The sequence below is a fragment of the Stegostoma tigrinum genome, chromosome 29, assembly GCF_030684315.1.
Source record: "Stegostoma tigrinum isolate sSteTig4 chromosome 29, sSteTig4.hap1, whole genome shotgun sequence".
Classification (NCBI taxonomy): Eukaryota; Metazoa; Chordata; class Chondrichthyes; order Orectolobiformes; family Stegostomatidae; genus Stegostoma; species Stegostoma tigrinum.
Window position 1 is genome coordinate 24880706 of NC_081382.1, and position 19730 is coordinate 24900435.

The 19730-nt window shown below is 41.9% G+C and overlaps 1 protein-coding gene across 8 annotated transcripts in view; it reads left to right on the plus strand.

Moving 5' to 3' along the window:
• The window catches only part of LOC125465563 (serine/threonine-protein kinase Nek6-like), a 269602-nt gene that overhangs the window by 164254 nt on the left and 85618 nt on the right, over window positions 1–19730 (plus strand). For all 8 annotated transcript variants that reach the window (XM_048559236.2, XM_048559234.2, XM_048559235.2 and 5 more), the window contains exon 5: window positions 5590–5700. In XM_048559236.2, the coding sequence (XP_048415193.1) occupies window positions 5590–5700 (111 nt within the window). The remainder of the gene's footprint in view (window positions 1–5589; window positions 5701–19730) is intronic.

The following is a 19730-nucleotide window of genomic DNA, read 5'->3' on the forward strand; positions in this document are numbered from 1 at the left end:
AGACCCAGATAACATTCTGAGGACCCAGATTCGAATCCGACCATCACAGATGGTGGAATTGAATTCAATAACTACCTGGAATTAAGAGTCTAATGATGACTGTGAATCTATTGGCAATTGTTGATAGAACTGATCAAGCTCACTAATGTCTTTTAGGGATGGAAACTGCCATCCTTACCTGGTCTGGTCTAAAATGTGACTCCAGACCCACAGCAACGTGGTTGGCTCATAACTGCCCTCTGTGCAGTTAGGGATGGGCAATAAATGCTACCTAGCCAGCGACACCCTCATCCCATAACTGAATAAAGAAGCAAAAAAGAGATATCGGGTGATAACTCAAGAGAGCCCTTTCTTAATGTTGAGAACAACTCCTTGCATTTTCTACAGCATTTCAGACATGGAGACAAGATTCTTGCTAGGGAACACGGAGATGCCCTTTAAGGAGCTTTATTGCTTGTTAACAGCCTCATGAACAACAATTCCCACCTCATTAATATGCAGTTTCCTGTTCTACCACTTGCATGAGGAAATTGGACATTGACACTTCCCAACCAATGTCAGAACAAGAATCTGGTGACTGCAGACTGCAGCTGGCTCCTCCGGATTGCGGTCTTAAACACAAGGCTAAAATAGCACAGGGCACTAGTCATGTGCTCCCCACATCCATAGACCTTGGCATCCAACAGCTGCCAACCTCACAGAACCCACAGGGCACCTGGCCAATCCACTGTCAGGGCACAGTTTAAAGCTTCCCTTCGTGGTGCACCCATCACCGAGCATTGCGATGCCGCTGCAAGGATACATGGCACATAGGGATGGGCACCAGCTCATGGCCTACACTGGGCTGCATCGCAGTGCTTCTCACTTGCTCCCTTAGCTTTCACTCACTTACCACTTACCTGCATGCTCCCAGCATTCCTGCCTTGCGTTGCCACTCAGTGTCATCGCAGAACCACACAATTTGCCTTTTTGGTCAGCAGTCTTCAGTCAGTTGGCCGTTTTTTTGCTGTACGGCAGACTGCTGCATCAATCTGACACCTATACCAAATGAGTATGCTGCAGACACACTGCGTATGCTGCAAACTAAAGGCCATGTTTCAAAGCCTAAGGGAAGGGCTGCTCAGGGAGGCCCATGGTGGCACCGATCTGTCAGGGGGCCCTGGCACGGTAAGTCAAGTACAGCCTCTGAAAGCAGACCAGCAGCTCAGCCACACACAGGCAACCGGTCAGGTACCCTGAGTGAGGAGTCAGTACCTCTACAGTCTGGGGAGTGGCTCGAAGCCAGCTTCTGTGTGGCCAGGCCCGGAGTTATCACTAACCTGGTCAGGGGTAGGGGCATTTCGTGCGAATAGACCAGGTTCCCCAAGGTGGTGGTCCATGGTCAGAACACTAGGTCTCTCAAATAAAGGTAAAGGGAACATGGGGGTGATAAAAGGGGTCACTGTTTCAGGAAGGAGACTGAGAAACATATTCATGGACTTTGGGGTATGGACTCTGGGAGGCCAAGGTCATGACAGCTATGAAGGGGAAATTACCAAAGACAGACCAGACTCTCTTAAATCTTCAAGAAAGAAACAACACGTCATTAAGCAAGCTGTACATATTCAAGATTGAATGATGTATATTCAAAGCTGACATAGACAGAGTTTTAATTAGGAATGGATTTGAGGGTTATAGGGAAAAGGCAGGTAAGCGTAATTAATGGTTATCAGATCAACCATGAACTCATTAAATACCAGAGCAGACTTGATGGACTGAATGGTCTACTTCTGCTCCTGTACCTTATGACCAATGATATATACGGTGAAACATGGGAGGGAATGGGTGGAAGGGACTTTGTCCACAGTAATGATGATGCTGACTTCTGGGGGAGAATAGTGTCTGATCACATTGTCATATGTTATGGGCTGTGGGGGAAATGGGCTCAGGGTCAGGTAGAAAGCCTATCTCAGCCCTAACCCAGGAAAGGGCTACCGGGTTGGGGGATGTGGATGCTTGAGGCCTTACCAACATATAAAGACAGTGCCTGGAAATTACTGTATCATGAGCATTCACTCTCGCCTTCCTTCATCCTGGAAATTGCAAATGCACCATGCTGACTGTATTCTTGCTTGCGACAAGTGCACGCCCTTTGGCTTGAACTACCACAGGAGTGAGGGTCACAGACGGTGTGGAGCTGGATGAAGACTCTTGAGTGTCTGGCTAAATGCATGCAGACACTGTCCTGCCTCCTTCTGAGGAGGGGGCAGCTGGACAGAGGAAAAAGACCCTCAAATCTCTGTCATTTTGCAGTTATTGCTGAGGACCAAAGGCAGGGCCAATGGGGTGAGTGCGTGAGTGAGTGTGTGTGAGTGAGTGAGTGTGTGAGTGAGTGTGTGAATGAGTGTTTGAATGAGTATGTGATTGAGTGCATGAGCGAGTGATTATGTGAGTGAGTGTGTGTGTGAGAGTGTGTGAGTGAGTGCGCGTGAGTGAGTAGGAGTGAGTGTGTGTGTGATTGAGTGTGTGAGTGAGTGTGTGTGTGTGAGAATGATTGAGTGAGTGTGTGAATGAGTACGTGATTGAGTGCATGAGTGAGTGAGTCTGAGTGAGTGAGTGTGTATGTGCGTTTGTGTGAGTGTGCGAGTGAGTGAGTAGGAGTGAGTGTGTGAGTGTGTGCGTGACTGAGTGAATACGATTGAGTGTGTGTGTGTGTGAGTGCGTGATTGAGTGAGTGTGTGTGAGTGAGTGTGAGTGAGTATGTGAGTGCGTGCTTGAGTGTGTGTGTGTGAGAGGGCATGCGTGAGTCAGTGTGTGAGTACATGAGTGAGTGAGAGTGTGAGTACGAGTGAGTGAGTGAGTGATTGACTGCGTGCATGAGTGAATGAGTGTGAGTGAGTGTGTATGCAAGTGCGTGTGAGTGTGAGTACGCATGATTGAGTGAGTGCATGAGTGTGTGTGTGTGTGTGAGTGCGTGATTGAGAGTGTGAGTGAGTGAGTGCGTGAGTGCTTGCCTGAGTGTGTGAATGAGTGCGTGAGTGAGTGTGCATGAGTGTGAGTGAGTGAGTGTGCATGAGTGTGTGTGTGTGAGTGAGGGCAAGTGCATGAGTGTGTGAGTGAGTGAATGACTGTGTGAGTGTGTGTGAGTGAGTGCTTGAGTGACTGTGTAAGTGTGTGATTGAGTGCGTGTGAGTGTGTGCATGAGTGAATGAGTGTATGTGTGTGTGTGTGTGAGTGCAAGTGAGTGTGTGCGTGAGTATGTGAGTGGTTGAGTGAGCGAATGTGTGAGTGTGTGGGTGAGTGCATGAGTGTGTGAGTGTGAGTGAGTGTGTATGAGTGAGTGAGTGTGAGAATGTGTGAGTGCGTGAGTGTGTGTGTGTGTGTGTGTGTGTGCGAGCGAGTGTGTGAGTGCATGCGTGTGTGTGAGTGCATGATTGAGAGCATGACTGCATGAGTGAGTGTCAGTGTGTGAGTGTGTAAGTGAGTGTGAGTGAGTGAGTACGTGAATGTGTGAGTGAGTACGTGTGTGTGTGTGCGAGCAAGTGAGTGCATGCGTGTGTGTGAGTGCATGATTGAGTGCATGACTGCATGAGTGCGTGTCAGTGTGTGAGTGAGTGTGTGAGTGCGTGAGTGAGTGTGAGTGTGTACATGTATGAGCATGAGTGAGTGTGTGTGAGTGAATGTGCATGAGTGAGTGCATATGAGTGTGTGAGCGTGTGTGAGTGAGAGTGCATGCGTGAGTGCGTGTGTGAGTGTGTGAGTGAGAGTGCATGAGTGTGTGAGTGCATGCATGAGTCTGTGAGTGAATGCGTGAGTGCGAGTGAGTGTGTGTGCGTGCGTGAATGAGTGTGTGTGTATGTGTGTGTGTGCATGAGTGAGTGAGTGCATGTGTGAGTGAGTGCGTATGTGAGTGTGAGCATGAATACGTGAATGTGTGAGTGTGTTCCGTTCACTAGGTGATCAGGTCCCTGTCTGTAACACTGAGGGCCAATCTCCCCTTGCCTGTCCTGCCTGGGGACATGTCATTCACTAAGTAAGGCTGCTTTGGAATGCCAGGGTGCACAATGGCCCTTTAAAGTTGGCACAGATGCCAGGAATGCCAGTCCATTTCAGAAGTGATAAGGACTTCTAGGTACAGCAAGGTGATGGAATCAGGCTAGCATCAGAAGAGCAAGGTGACATGGGGTGTGTTATGTACTTATTGAGAGAACCTGAAATGAGATGTTGACAGGAGAGAAATCTTTCTGCCTTCTTGTCTTTTAATTGGAGCACTGGATGGCTGGTATTAATCCTTACTCTCACAATGGCATTTAATATTAAGTGATTTTAGTGCTTCACACTATTTTGGTCCATTTCAAATAACTGCTTTGATAATGGCACCCATACCATTGAACAGTCAAAAGTGAGCATTGTTTTCTATTTAACTACATAACCTTGTTAGGTGATTGGATATTTACTCTGCTGTTTTAACACAATTAGTCAATGCTTATATCATTAATACCTCAACGTGGTTGATTTTGAGTGGAGGAAGATGGCTGATTTTGGTTTGTTATACAGGGCTCAACAATCTCACTGAAATTCACTACTGAAACGTGTCTGATTGGGGCTAATTACTAAAATAAAACAAAGAATTGCAGGTAGTGAGGATCTGAACCTCTAATTGAAATCGTGGGGAAACTCAGCAATCTAGCAGCATCTGTGGAGAGAAAGCGGGGTTAACATTTCAAATCGTGAGCCTTCAGAGCTCTGAAGAAGGGTTACAGGCTCCAAATTCCAACAATTTCAGTTTTTGTTTGAGGGTAATTACCAAGTGCAATAGAAGGGTTATGGTACAAAAATACTTGGGTTAATGATTGGATCTCATCCCTTATTAACTCAGATAGCTCATGTTATGGGACTTGGTGTCCATATCTTCTGAAAAGGGAGGGTTCTCATGGCACGGTAACAGTGCCTCTATTTCTGAGCCAGAAGACCTAGGCTCATGTCCCACCTCTCCAGTGGTGTGTTGTAACATTTTGTTACAAATTGATTAGAAATACCACCGCATCTTCTGTTAAAACAACTGCCAAAAATAAAAGAATAAGGTGATTCAAAAAATGTTAAATTTAAATAGCATACATGATCCTCATAATCTGCACAAGAATTCTCATGAGATGGGGCAGAAAGCAAGGCTGATGAAGCTGTTAGAGGGTTCTATGGGGATAATACTGTGCCTGATTCTAGAAAAAAATGATGAGGAATTGTCATCAGTGTTTATAGAATGGGTTTTGGGGACAGAATTTTTGCAGTAGGTATGCCAAGTTTTCATTTGAAAAAATTGACAAACATGGATTATACCTTGTCCCTCTTTAAAGTTAGTCAGGACTGATCATTTTCATATTAGTGAGGCAATGCTGTTATTTCTTCTGTTAATAATTTGTTCTCTTGCGTGTAATCCTAAACATATTCCTGATGGTATGTAGTGGTGTTTGGGTAATGGATTCTATGTGACATTTTCTTAAAAATTGAATCAAAGCCATCCAAATAATGTTAATTGAAGAGACAAGTCAGAATCATTATCGGGAAGGCAGTTTACTATAAGTCATTTACTATGCTTTCTTTATCCTGCAGCAATTGAATCACCCCAACATAATTAAGTACACGGACTCATTTATTGAGGACAATGAGCTGAACATCGTTCTGGAGTTAGCAGATGCAGGCGATCTCTCTCAGATGATTAAGGTGAGAAGAGTACATCTTTTACCAAGTCAAGTGTCGAAATTATCCTAGGGCAATGAATCAAGCTGCTCCAGTACTGAAAGGATGGTACTAACTGAGTGTGAACACATTTGTAATATTGTACAGTTCATGCAGAGACTGAAAAGATAAAAGAAATCTGAAAAAATGCTTGATCTGTAACAAATTGTAATATCTGGAAACCCACAGCAGGTTAATTGGAATCTTAAGCAATAAGAATTTGTACTTATATGGCCCCTTTAATGTTGTAATATGACCTAAGGTGCTTGATAAAATCATTGTCAAACAAGATTTAAGGTTAAGCTGCATAAGGAAATATAATGGCCCAGGACCAAAAGTTTGGCTGTAAAAGAAGATCAAGCAGCCTGTATAAGGAAGGAGAGAAATGGAGAGATTTGTGGAGAGGAGACCAGGGTTTGGGGATATGGCAGCTGAAGGCCTGGGAACCAATGGTTGGGTGATTAAGTCAGGGATGTGAAAGAGGTCACAGTAAGATTGTTATCGCAGAGCGTTGAAGGACTGGAAGAAGTTACAGAGATGGAGAGAAATGAGGCCATGGAAGGTTTTGAAATTTGAAGAATGAGGATGAATATATTACTTTAACAGGAGTCAATGAACCAAGGTCAGTGAAGGGGTTTAGATAAAGGGAACCTGGTGTAAATATTGGATGGTCTCAGGTTTACAGTGGGTAGGATGTGAGAAGCCAGCCAGAACTAGACAGGAATAGTCAGGGTCTAGAGATGACTGAGCTGTTGGTGAGGGTTTCAGAGGCAAAGACAGAAATGTTTTGGGAATGGAAATAGGTGATTTTAACAATAGCAGAAATAACTGGTTGGAAGTTCATCCTGAGTCAAAAATGACAACAGAGTTACAAACTAGTTCGGCCCCAGGCAGTTTGCAGGGGAGTGATAGATTGAGGATCTAGTGAATGAAATTTTTGGCAGGGACTGCAGACATTGGCTTTGGTCTTTCTGACATGTAATTGGAGGAAAAATTTTTACCCATCCAGTATTTGATGTTGGACAAACGACATGATAACTTAGAGGCAGAGGAGAATGTGAGAGAATTGGTGCTCAGTTAGAGCTGGGTGTTGTCAGAATACATTTGGAAATTGCCACTGTATTTTAGGTAATGTTGCCAAGAGCAGTGCATAGGTAAGAAATTGGAGGGCACCAAGTATTGACATGCTAAGGGCAACCCCAAAGGTGATAGTCCAGAAGTGGCAAAAAAATGATGGGAGGCGAATTTCTGACTGCAGCTCATAGATAGAAGTGGAATTAGGATGTGCAGTCTATTAACTTTAAATTAATGACTTGTTTTAATTGTTTTCAGATACTGGGCAATAACTGATGGCTTTTGTTTTATTCTTCCATGGTTTGTGGCCATCACTGACAAGGCCAACATTTGTCTATGCCCAATTTCTCTTAATCTGATTGGCAGTTCAGAGGGATATTGAGAATCAACCATATTGCTGAGATTTTCAGTCAAATATAGGCCAGACCAGTTAAGGATAGCATGTTTCATTCGCCACAAAGGCAGAAGTGAACCAAATGGGCCAGTACAAAATTGGTGATGGTTGTCCTGGACACCAGCTTCTTATTCCACATTTGTTAATTAAGTTTCAATACAAATTTGACTGATAGCTATAATGGGATTTGAAACCATATTGCCAGAGCATTAGCCCAGGCCACTGGATTACCAGTCCAGTGACATACCACTGTGCCACTATCTTCCCTTGTACTTATACAGAGAGACACAGACTAAAAGTCTGTGAAATAACTGTACACAGCCTGGGACTCATCACCAAATCACTCTTTATTTACTAGTGCAAAGTGTACTGGCTATAGCCGGCCAGCTCAGGGTCAATCCTCAACCAAGGAGATTATAATCTCCTGTTAATATTGGTCAGCCAAGGCCTTACTGATTAGACCAGGTTAACAACCCTGATCAAGAGCCTCATAGTTAATGATGTCAACCTGTTCCCCATCACTACAGTCTGGTAAGTGGACCTTGAGGTGTACAGTAAGTACCGTGTGTCTTTGCTGAAAGGCTAGGCTCCAGTTGCATCATTCTTTTGCCTAGCTATCTGAATTATAACACCATCCCACCGAGTAGATCAAAGGTAGAGAGGCACTGAAGGAGGATAGAGAGGCCAAGTGGACAAATGTTTCAGTGCAAGTTGGAGAAGCATGAGGAGATATAGCTTACCTTTGTCGCGCTCACATATAGTGCACCTTTAATAAAGCTGTTTTGCATCTGTGGCAGGGCCGCAAACCTTAAAAGGAAGGATTCACATATTGACTGCTGTGAACATTAAGTGCAGATTTGGGAGTTGGCAACCTGTTCATGTTTGAAGAGCAAACTGAGGTTGGAGATGTAGAAGTCATAGAGTCATACAGCACAGAAACAGGCCTTTTGGCCCAACTTACCAATGCTAACCAGGTTTCCTAAACTGAACTGGCCCTATTTGCTTTTGAACCATATTGTCGTAAACCTTTTCTATCCACCTCCCTCTCCAAATGTCTTTTAAATGTTGTCATTGTATCACTTCCTCTGGCACCTTGTTCCACATGAGCACCTCACGCTGTGTGAAAACGTTGCCCCTCAGGTCCCTTTGAAATCTTTTCTCTTTCACCTTAAACCTTTGCCGTCTAGTTTGAGACTCCCCTCCCCTGGAAAAATGCCTTTGGTTATTCACCTTATCTGTGCATCTCATGATTTTATAAACCTCTGTAGGGTTGCCCTTCGTGTGCAAGGACTGAAGAGTCTAGGGTTTTATTTTGAGGAAGAGATGTTTGACATTGACTGTCCTTTTCTAGTTTTCTTTTGTTTCTTTGTGTAGTTTGTTTGCAATGATTTTGCACTTTATGGAAGTATTTCAAAACACAAGCTCATGTCATCAGTTGAACAAATAACCTGGAATGTTATTTATATATATACAAATGTAGACATTGCATACCAAAACTTCAAGACAGCCTTATTAGAGTATTCGACTGATGCTTTCCCCCACAATGATTCCATTTTCTAATTAGCTTTTGGGAATTTTCAACTCTGGCTTGAATCCAGCAGCTGTAGCAGAGAGTTTTGGAGCAACAGGTTTCACCAAAAGTAGACCTCAGTGAATGGGCCTCGTGTCAGTCCTGAACTTGTATCAAGCATCCTCTAATGTTTCATTCTGCCTGTTCCTGGTAGTCAACTTCCTCTTCTTGCATAGCTTTGTAGGAGGATCTGTGTTGTGTAAGTATCATTGGCTGCGGATGTCATACACAGACTGTGGAAACACAAAATCATTTTCCCTGCTCACCGAGGACACACATTACTGAAAGTAGGCTCATTGAACAAACCTGGAGTGCTTGTCAAGAGATCCAAACCACAAATTGAATGAGGCAAAATGATGCTACCTTAATGGAAACCATTAAGCAATAACTACATGGGCCTTACATCCTGAGAAAATACAACATGGGACTTTTTAAAGTTCATCATCGTTAACAAAATATTCTGACCCCAGCAATTGACTTTGCTCAAAGTTTCCTTTAATTTACTAACTTTTCTACAAACCATTATTCCTGAAGAAATTTGAATAGGAAAACTTAAAATGATAAAGCATACATTAAGATTGTAAGTATAGATTATCACTTAGCCCTGCCAAAGGAACCAAAACATTAAGAGGAACACTATCTTTACTTTTTACAAAGTCAAACATGCAAGATATGATTACAATCCCACAGGAAATGGTAGGAATGTCCCTAATATATTTGTGAAAAAGATTCACATCGACAAAGACTCGTGTCAACGAATAAAGATATTTACTAATTTTTTTTTCTACTGACTTTCCCTTCAGTTGAGCATTGAACAGTAATTCTGTCTCTGAAAAGTTTTCTCTCCATCTTCGGTCCACCTCCCCCTCTCTCCCTATTTATTCCAGAACCCTCTCCCCATCCCCCTCTCTGATGAAGGGTCTAGGCCCGAAACATCAGTTTTTGTGCTCCTGAGATGCTGCTTGGCCTGCTGTGTTCATCCAGCTCCACACTTTGTTATTAGAGAAGTTATATTTTGTTTTTAACTCACTGGATGTGGGTGTATTACCTGCCAGATACATAATACATTGAGCCTCAGGCTCTGATTACTGTTCAAGAGCCACCAACTCATTCATGCAGTGAGCTTCATGTGGCGGTTTTAGAAAGGCCGATGTCCCACAATAGCTTCAAAATATTAAAGGTGTACAACTTAAACTAGAACATAGAACATTACAGCACAGTACAGGCCCTTCGGCCCTTGATGTTGTGCCGACCTGTCATACCGCTCTGAAGCCCATCTAACCTACACTATTCCATGTACGTCCATATGCTTATCCATTGATGACTTAAATGTACCTAAAGTTGGCAAATCTACTACCGTTGCAGGCAAAGCGTTCCATTCCCTTACTACTCTGAGTAAAGAAACTACCTCTGACATCTGTCCTGTATCTTTCACCCCTCAATTTAAAGATGTGCCCCCTCGTGCTCGCCGTCACCATCCTAGGAAAAAGGCTCTCCCTATCCACCCTATCTAACCCTCTGATTATTTTATATGTTTCAATTAAGTCACCTCTCAACCTTCTTCTCTCTAATGAAAACAGCCTCAAGTCCCTCAGCCTTTCCTCGTAAGACCTTCCCTCCATACCAGGCACCATCCTAGTAAATCTCCTCTGCACCCTTTCCAAAGCTTCCACATCCTTCTTATAATGCGGTGACCAGAACTGTACACAATACTCCAAGTGCAGCCGCACCAGAGTTTTGTACAGCTTCACCATAGCCTCTTGGTTCCGGAACTCGATCCCTCTATTAATAAAAGCTAAAACACTGTATGCCTTCTTAACAGCCCTGTCAACCTGGGTGGCAACTTTCAGGGATCTGTGTACATGGACACTGAGATCTCTCTGCTCATCTACACTACTAAGAATCTTACCATTAGCCCAGTACTTTGCCTTCCGGTTACTCCTACCAAAGTGCATCACCTCATACTTGTCTGCATTAAACTCCATTTGCCACCTCTCAGCCCAGCTCTAGCTTGACGATTCGCTTTTTATCAAGTAATCAAGAAAGCTAAACTTTACATTCTGCCGTTGAAAACTTTATTGAAGTTTGATGCTGTTTTAAAGCGACATTTTCCATCCAAGTGTCTCTCCTATCCTGAAGATACTGACTCGTTTGAGCCATGAGCATCCTTAAGTGTCTCATCCAAGTAACCATTCCTCCTTATCTTTGCATTTGAACAGAAGGCAGATTAGCTCTTGTCATCAAATGCTGTTTACTTTATGCACATTTCTTGGAGGGATCGATGGTTGACTAACCGCAATGGAGAATTATAACTGATTTCTTTCTTCTACTCCGTAGCCCGTGGACACTAAGATCACTAGTGGTACTCTGACTGTGATCATCAACAAGAATAAGCAACATATCACAGAGATCTAACAAATACCATTGTGTGGGGTTTGGTGTCATAATAAGCATTTACTTACTGACTCAGGTGTCGGGGAGGGGGCAGAGGAGACAGTTATTACATTGCAACACTATTACTTAGTAAAAAGCATTTCTCTCATAACTGGCTAGTTCATCTTCAAGCAATACCATTGTTATTGACTGGTCCCCATGCATGGTTTGGTGCAAAACACAAAGGGCATTGATGGTCTTTGGTGGATCTAAAAACTACCGAAGGAAAAAGTATTCAACCAGTCTGATGTCAAACCTGAGCAGGAGCAAAATGCATGAGACGTCAATTGTTATGCAGTTCTCGAATTTTACCTGCCATTTTGATGAGCAGTGAAACTATTATTAATCTTTATTGAATGGTAGAAATTTACAGCTGGTGTAATTTAAAAGCCAGCAGAAAATGTGACCAGATTGCAATGTATGTTCCTTTGATCTTGTCATAAAGAGGCACATTTGTGTGAATTCATATGCAATCTACAACAGAAGTGTCATGTGTAATCTAAAGTGAGTGAGCAAGCATTAATATTTTATCTTGATGCCACTGTAGAATTTAAAGTAGCACTCCTGTCATTGTATCCCATATGGATCAATATCCTATACAGATACTCCATAGACTGCTACAATAAAGAATGTTTTGCCCTTTCATGATGAATGATAGAAGAACTCTGAGTGTGGAAACCATGTGAACTATCACAATGAAAGTCGAGGGAAACCAATGTTAACATTTGTAAGTGTACTATGTGTTAAGACCATTCTAAAATACAATAACTAACCACCAGCCTAGTTCTGACATTAATATCTAATAGATGCTTAGGGACTACAGTGTTTCCTGGGTTTGTAGGTAAGTAAATAACTGGTAGATTAGGATCATGAATCAGTTAGAGTCTTGTCCATCAATACATCCCAACTACAATGCAAAATTGTCTGATTGCTTCTGTTTCTACAAAGCACTGATTTTATGTAAATCGGGGTAAACTATGTGGGAAGACTGGTTCTGCTGCCTGCAATCCCAATATTAGGGATTTGCATATTCTCCCAATTCTGTGCAACCTTTGCTATACAGTGGGTTGCCTGAGGAGGTGTGTCTACTGCATCTGTTTAAAGGGCTGCATTAACCATTTAACAAGCTTTCTTCTCACCTTCTCGCCCATGCACTGCCAAATTCACTGTTGCTGCACTGACACTCATGTTGAATGAAGCAGACAGAAGGAAGTTGGCCACATTTGATGTTAAGGGGCACCATACTACAGTATGGAAGCAGAGAGCTGGCAAGGTGAAATCCGTCACCAACATCCACAGAACCTGGTTCTAAATGTACAAGAACATGGCAGACTGAGAGGGCTGCCGAGTTCGTCTAATGACTTCTTTTGCCAGGTTTTCAGAATCTGCTGTTGTGTGCTTATTGCTGTCATTGTCTTAGAAACAGTTTAAAATGGATGTGACCTCTTTTATTTGCTTCTGGGATGTGGGCATCACCGACAAGGCCAGTAGTTATCACCTATTCTTGGATTGCCCTTGAGAAATTGTTGGCGTGCCAGCTTATTGAACTGTGGCAGCAGTTACAACCACAGAGCTGTTACGGAGGAGTTCCAGGAGTTTGATCGAGTGGCACTAAAGGAACGACAGTGTAACATTAAGTTAGGATGGTGTGCCATCTGGGAGGGGAATGTGGAGCTGGTGGATCTCCCATGCAGCTGCTGATTTTGTTTATCGAGGGAATCAGAAGTTGCAGGTTTGCAATATGGGAAGCTTTGTAAAGATTTTTTCTGAAGAAGTGTCCCAACCCAGAACATCTGCTTTCTTGCTCCTCTGATGCTGCCTGGCCTGCTGTGTTCATCCAGCTCCACACTGTGTTGTCTCTGACTCCAGCATCTGCAGCTCTTACTATCTCAAAGCTTTGTAAAGACCTGAATTTTCACTCCTCAGCAGCAGGTTGACAGACTGCAAGGTGAGACAGCAACAGCACTTGAGACTTTTACCTCACTCTCTTAAATAATTCAGTGATTTTAGTATCTGAAAGCTGACATTACACCAGTCATCTCAGTGATCAGTGTGACACCAAGTTGTAATATCTTTAATCTTTAAGTCCATCAACTGATTTTTTTTTAACCTGTGATTTTTGTTTTGAAGAAAATGCTTTTAAATGAACCAGGAAACCGTGTTTTTAAATGGCTGCAGAAATCGCCAGACATACTAGACTGGCCAAGTTTGTAAAATCCTGCATCGTAGATTAACAGGAGATGTGTCTGGACTGTGCCCCTGCAGAACTTCACATTTGCCAGTAAATGAGTGGTTTGAAAGAATAACTTCTAGGCAATAAACAACTGCTTTCTCATCTGCAGGAACATCTAGTGACAAAGGAAACCTACCTAAACCCATTATGTAAAAGAATATTGAAAACTTGCCTATTTGTTTCAGTTGCATCTTGGTAGCTTTGACAGTGGGAGAACTCCTTTTTAAATAAAGATTGCCCTCATTGTGAGCCAATGGAAAGCTATCACACGATTGAAGTTCTCCCTTGTGAAAAGCAATGTTTATTGGCTTGTATGCTTGTTACAGAGGGGGAGTAACATGAAAAAAAAGTATGCAGTGTGAAATAGTAGCACTAGCTGCTTCTCAATAGTTTTCTCTTAAACTGTGGCTCCATCTCCGTTACAAGTTAGAATACATCACAGAGATAGAGAATTTCAAATTAAAAGGAACCTGAAGTATTACAACACCCAGGCTTATATGAACAGACAGCTTACATCAGCAGAAAAATGTCTGAGGGAATTTTAGGGCCATCAAAGGAACCATGGAATATATACATTTTTCTAGCTATTGGTTTTACCATTCTTCAACTTCCCACAACCCCCCCTCCTCCAAATCTATAACAGGTTCTCCTTTGCATGCTAGTATGTATGTTGCAAGATTTGGAATGGGTTTTATCATCTTAATAAATTCTGCGTTTTACTCGAATGAATATAGAATAAAACTAACTCATTAATTTTGGTTACTCAAGAGATCATTCTGACATATTTCTTCATATAGCTATACACATGGTCAAGTACACGCTGAATTGGTAAAAATCACATCTTTTAAAATAATTTCAACGTCTCTTATAACCAGTCTCAGAAGCGAAAGAGAGGCATTTACTCACCCTTCCAGATGTTGTCGTAACAAGTGAGAACCCAGCTTCACATTCCACGGAATTACTATGGCTGGATCAATTTTGTCTGATCCAATCAATTTGTCATTCCAGTCTGCAGCACATGCTAAAATTTGGGCCTTCTCCTCTTATGGATATTTGATATTGGAATATGAACAATAACAATTTGCTGGGAACACCTACATCTACTTTGTGATGCACAGTGATATCGACCAAGATGCTGCTTGGCCTGCTGGGTTCACCCAGCTCCACACTTTGTTATCTCGGATTCTCCAGCATCTGCAGTTCCCATTATCTCTGATACCAACTGCTTGGGTTTGATTCCACACTGGCTGAGGTTACCATGGAAGTCCCAACTTCTCAACCTTGCCTCCAACCTGAGGTTTAACCATTCTCCGGTCAAACCACCACCAGTTACCTCTGTATAATGAGAGAGCAGCCCTATGCTACTCTGAGACCCTAGTGACTTTTAAAGCTGGTACCAACTTCGTGTGAAAATCCAGTTGCTATCCAAACATCATCACTTCAATTTCTTAACAATCCGCTGTGATCCTAGCACCAGGCATTTTCATAAGAGGCGGCAAAACAACCAACAGTAGCGTTTATTTCCATAATGCCTATTGTAATGTTCCTGGCTGATGTTATTACTGCACAGGTCAGATCCAAGACTGAAATCAGTCTCGACAGATCATGTTTTGTTAGTTTTGGTTTTAATAAGATGATCTGTTACTGAAACACAATCACACAATGTTGCATATTTGGTTGTAACAATAAGTCAGAAGTTTATTAAACAAAATAAATTAAGATAAAATAGAATAAACTAATCTATTTCAATATAATACAAACTTAGCTGTAATCCTACAACTCCCCAAAACATTAATGTTATGAAAATAAATATAGAATCTTTATGACCTATTGGATTTCAGCACCATCATAATAGGTGAGCTCTAGCGACTTATGACATTGTCTGCATGAACTTAATCTCTTTCCTCACTTGAGCTAATTTCTTTCTACTGCATCTATAAGGGTATTGCTTTATAGGTAACACATCCCCCCATGACCCTCATGAACTGTCACAGCCATTTTTCCTGGCTTATTCCCACAAATCTTTCCAGTTTTCCAGTTAATTCACGTATCGGTTAGCTTCACTCATAAATTTGAGATATAAATGTTAAGTGTTGTTTCTGAGTTTAGGTTTATTGACATATCTTTAATTAATTTAAGTGCGCCTCTCACTTCACCTCTCACTATATATTACTTCAAAAAGACTAAACCCTGTGGAGTCATTAGGAAGATCCTTAATGACAAATATTAACGAAGGAATTCACTGCCATTTTGGAATTCTTACAAAAGCTCAAATCATAATCTTCAAATTTTGATGTTATTTTTCAAATGCACCTAGAGAATGTAGGTTATAAATCAAAAATGTACACTTTGTAAATTCTCAAACTAGCCATTATTTCCTTGAAAATTTCCAACATCAAATTTGATCCTTGCTCTGATTGCATTTCTTTGTGTAATTCACATCTTATTAAACATTGGACTAAACTATCCTATGATCATTTCTGCAGTATTTTTCTTAAAGGTACTGCTTCAGGAAATCTTGTGGAAACATCCATAACTGCTGGTTTGCATTCCTGGTTTCAGTCATGGGTTCTTTAAAATCTATTAAGACCCTGCTAAATGGTTCTACGAAAGCTGGTATTGAAATTAAAAGCATAGGGTTCATTGAGGAGGAGAGGGTGTTCCTGACTACCTGACATGTATAACATGCCTTGCAAAATTTGACTACATCTTTTTATATTCTTGGCATTTAAAACGTTTTTGTATTTTAGACTGTGTTTTTCTAATACCTAAATGACCTTCCATTGGAATTTCATGAGCCACTTGTTGGATTTTATTATGACAGTCAGGTGGAGATATCTTGGAGCGTTTTGGGTTTGAGAGACAACAGGCTGAAGTCCCAGAATATGTGATAGAAACGTATTGGGACCCAGAGAAGGAACTTTTTTTTAGAAGAGAGCATAATGATGGTATGCACATTGCAATTATTATGCACAAATGTGAGGCATATTAATGGAGGTTAGTGTCATGCACAAAGGGTGTGCTCCTCAGGTGATGTTGAATGCACTCTAATACCAGTCTGTCGGTTGCATTTTCTTGTGTAAAGAAATCTGGGAGGTTTGACGAACCAAAAAAGTCATCTTGTCAATTTGTTCCGTAATGCTGTGGCTTGGAAGGTCATTCTACCACATGCTATCAAGACATTGAGGAAGAGACATCTCTTCTTCTCTGTTGACATTGCAGAGTGAATATTCCGCAGCACAGGAACCCAAGGGGAACATTCTATTCATGAGCAATAACTTCCATCCCATTTTCTTGAGGCATGCAAATTTCCCCATTATTTTACCCTCCTCATGCACTGAATACAGCACACATTTCTCTCCCCTGTTGTTTAGTTTCTGATTATAAGTCAAACAGAACATTCAGAACATGTGTTTTATATTTCAATAAATACTATCTGTTTTGAGAAATATAAGATTGTAACGAGGCTTTGAACTAAAACAAGCCAGTGAAAGTGAAGGTACATAAATACAGAAATATTCACGTTTAGAAAGTGGAAGAATACTGTTTACAGAGATTTCCCACAATTGTGCAATGAGATCTAACCTAGTGTAGAAATGCACTGCCTTCTGTGGTATATGTTGTGGGTAAACTAACTTCAATTCAGCTACATACCAAGAAATCTCACTATCAAATACTGAAATACTCAAGTAAGCAAGTATAACTTGTAACCCAACTTAGCAATTACCTGATTAATGGTGAAATCTGACCAGGATTTCAATTAATAGTCTGTCTCTGGCAGTTTTCAGGGATCGGTCCTTCTGTAGTGTTGTTCTTTGAAGTTCTGCTGCTGAGTTGTTCTGGTGTTCGATTCTTACTCAGTTTTCTCCCTTCCAAGTTTTCAGTGTGATTATTGATATCCTTTAGATTCGGTCCTCCCCAATATTGCTTACACTTGCAGAGGCCTCAGGTCTGCAATTTGCCTTCCCATCAGAAATAGCTCCTTTGTTCCTTGATACATTTGGGGTTAGCTGTCTGTTTAAAGCATGGCACCCTTTACTTCAGAACATTATTTGTGCAGGCAGATCATTTACTATGAGACAGGAGATTATCAAATAAGTGCCCTCTCTCCTCTCTGAGGAAACAGGGGCGCAGCACAGTGGCTCAGTGGTTAACACACCTGCCTCACAGTGCCAGTGACCTGGGTTTGATTCTACCCTCAGGCAACTGTCTGTTGAAGTTGTGTCAGAGATAATGGGAACTGCAGATGCTGGAGAATCCAAGATAACAAAGTGTGGAGCTGGATGAACACAACAGGCCAAGTGCTCCTGAGATGCTGCTTGGCCTGCTGTGTTCATCCAGCTTCACACTTTGTTATCTTGTCTGTCGAAGTTTGCACATTGTCTGTGTGGGTTTCCTCCAGGTGCTCTGATTTCTTCCCACAGTCCAAAGGTATGTAGTTTGGATGGATTAGCTATGCTAAATTGTCCATAGTGTGCAGGTTAGGTGACTTACACGGTTACAGAGATGGGTGGGATACTTTTCACAGAAATGTTATGGTCACAGTGGACCAAATAGCCTTCCCCCATACTGTAGAGATTCTATAAACAGCTTGTATATGTACCTGAGATTGTAGGTGCTGGAGAATTTGAGATGACAAGGTATAGAGCTGGATGAACACTGCATGCCAAGCAGCATCAGAGGTGCAGGAAGGCTGACATTTCGGGCCCAGACACTTTTTTGAAGAAGGACCTAGGGCCGACATGTCAGCCTTCCTGCTCCTCTGATGCTGCTTGGCCTGCTGCGTTCATCCAGCTCTGCACTTTGTTATCTCTTGTTTATGTACCTCCTTCTCAGGGATGGTCAATTCACATGATGTTGTAACTCCTTTTTTATACTAATTTCTTGTTGTTCCTTTCATCTCAAAAAACAAAGTTATTCAAGAAAAAGAGTTATTTCTGCTTCTTTCAGTCCTTGTCACCAGGTTCCCCTCTGACTCTCATGTCGGGAATTATTATCCTCTTGTTCCCTCTCTGAGGGTGGTAGGATAGGAAACTGCATGTTAATAAGGTGGGATTGATACTTAATGAGGTCGACAACAACCAATAATCCACACCCTAGTGAGAATCTCACCTGAACATCCAGGCCTCTGGCTGAAGATGTGACTGAATGCTCCCAATGCCAGGACAAGCCCCATCCTGTGACTTCTAATAAGATCCTACCACATTCCCACAACATCATTCAGGGTTCTAGATGGTTCAGCCTGTGTTTGTTTCCTGAAAAATTTGACTGTGTGACAACACATCAGGACAAATGGAGAGTTTATATGGTTTCCTAATGAAATGAAAATAGGTGAACTTTTTTTTATAATTTTCTTAATTGTATGTTCTTCCACTCTTTGCTGAAAACTAGGCATCAGAAAAGAGAGTGGTGAAACTGCTACAATGGCATGTCACAGGGTCCCATTACCTGTCATATTGCATGCCCTCAGTGTTGTCACATTTCAATAGACACTTTCATCATGTAAAACAATATTCGCATTTTTCTCAGGCAGATTCCTATCTGTCCACCTATTCACCACATCTTCTTTCTCACAAGCTCCTCTCTAAAATCTCCAGGTTACAGTGTGAGATGTTCCAGATATCAGAACCATCTTTTAGATAGTTTATAAAAACTGAAAGAACTGTGGATGCTGTAAATCAGGAACAAAAACAAAGTTGCTGGAAAAGCTCAGCAGGTCTGGCAGCATCTGTGAAGGAAAACAAACAAAGCTAACGGTTCAGGCCCGGTAACCCTTCCTCAGATTATTTTTTTTTCTCCTCAGGTACCCTGTCTGGAACTCACTAGGAAAATATATTCTGTGAGAAAAAAGGTTCAGTGAGACCAGAGGAAAGGATTTAAATTCTGGCCACAGTCAAGCACCCAGATCTTTAGCAGAGTACTGGTGGTATGCCAGGGATATATAATTTTTGATTGAACAAAGTGAAATAATACATGGTAGTTGTATAGATTTAAGTAGTGATAGATTTAAGACAGATGTCAGAGGCAGGTTCTTTACTCGGAGAGTGGTAAGGGCGTGGACTGCCCTGACTGCCAATGTAGTTAACTCAGCCACATGTGGGGCATTTAAACAGTCCCTGGATAAGCATAAGGATGATGATGGGATAGTGTAGGGGGATGGCCTTAGATTAGTTCACAGGTTGGCGCAACATTGAGGGCCGAAGGCTGTTCTGCGCTGCATTGTTCTATGTTCTATTTTTCTAGCTGCCACTTATCAGCGTTTGTATTAGTTCAGACAGCAATTTCTGACCCATAGTAGTACTAGGGGGAGA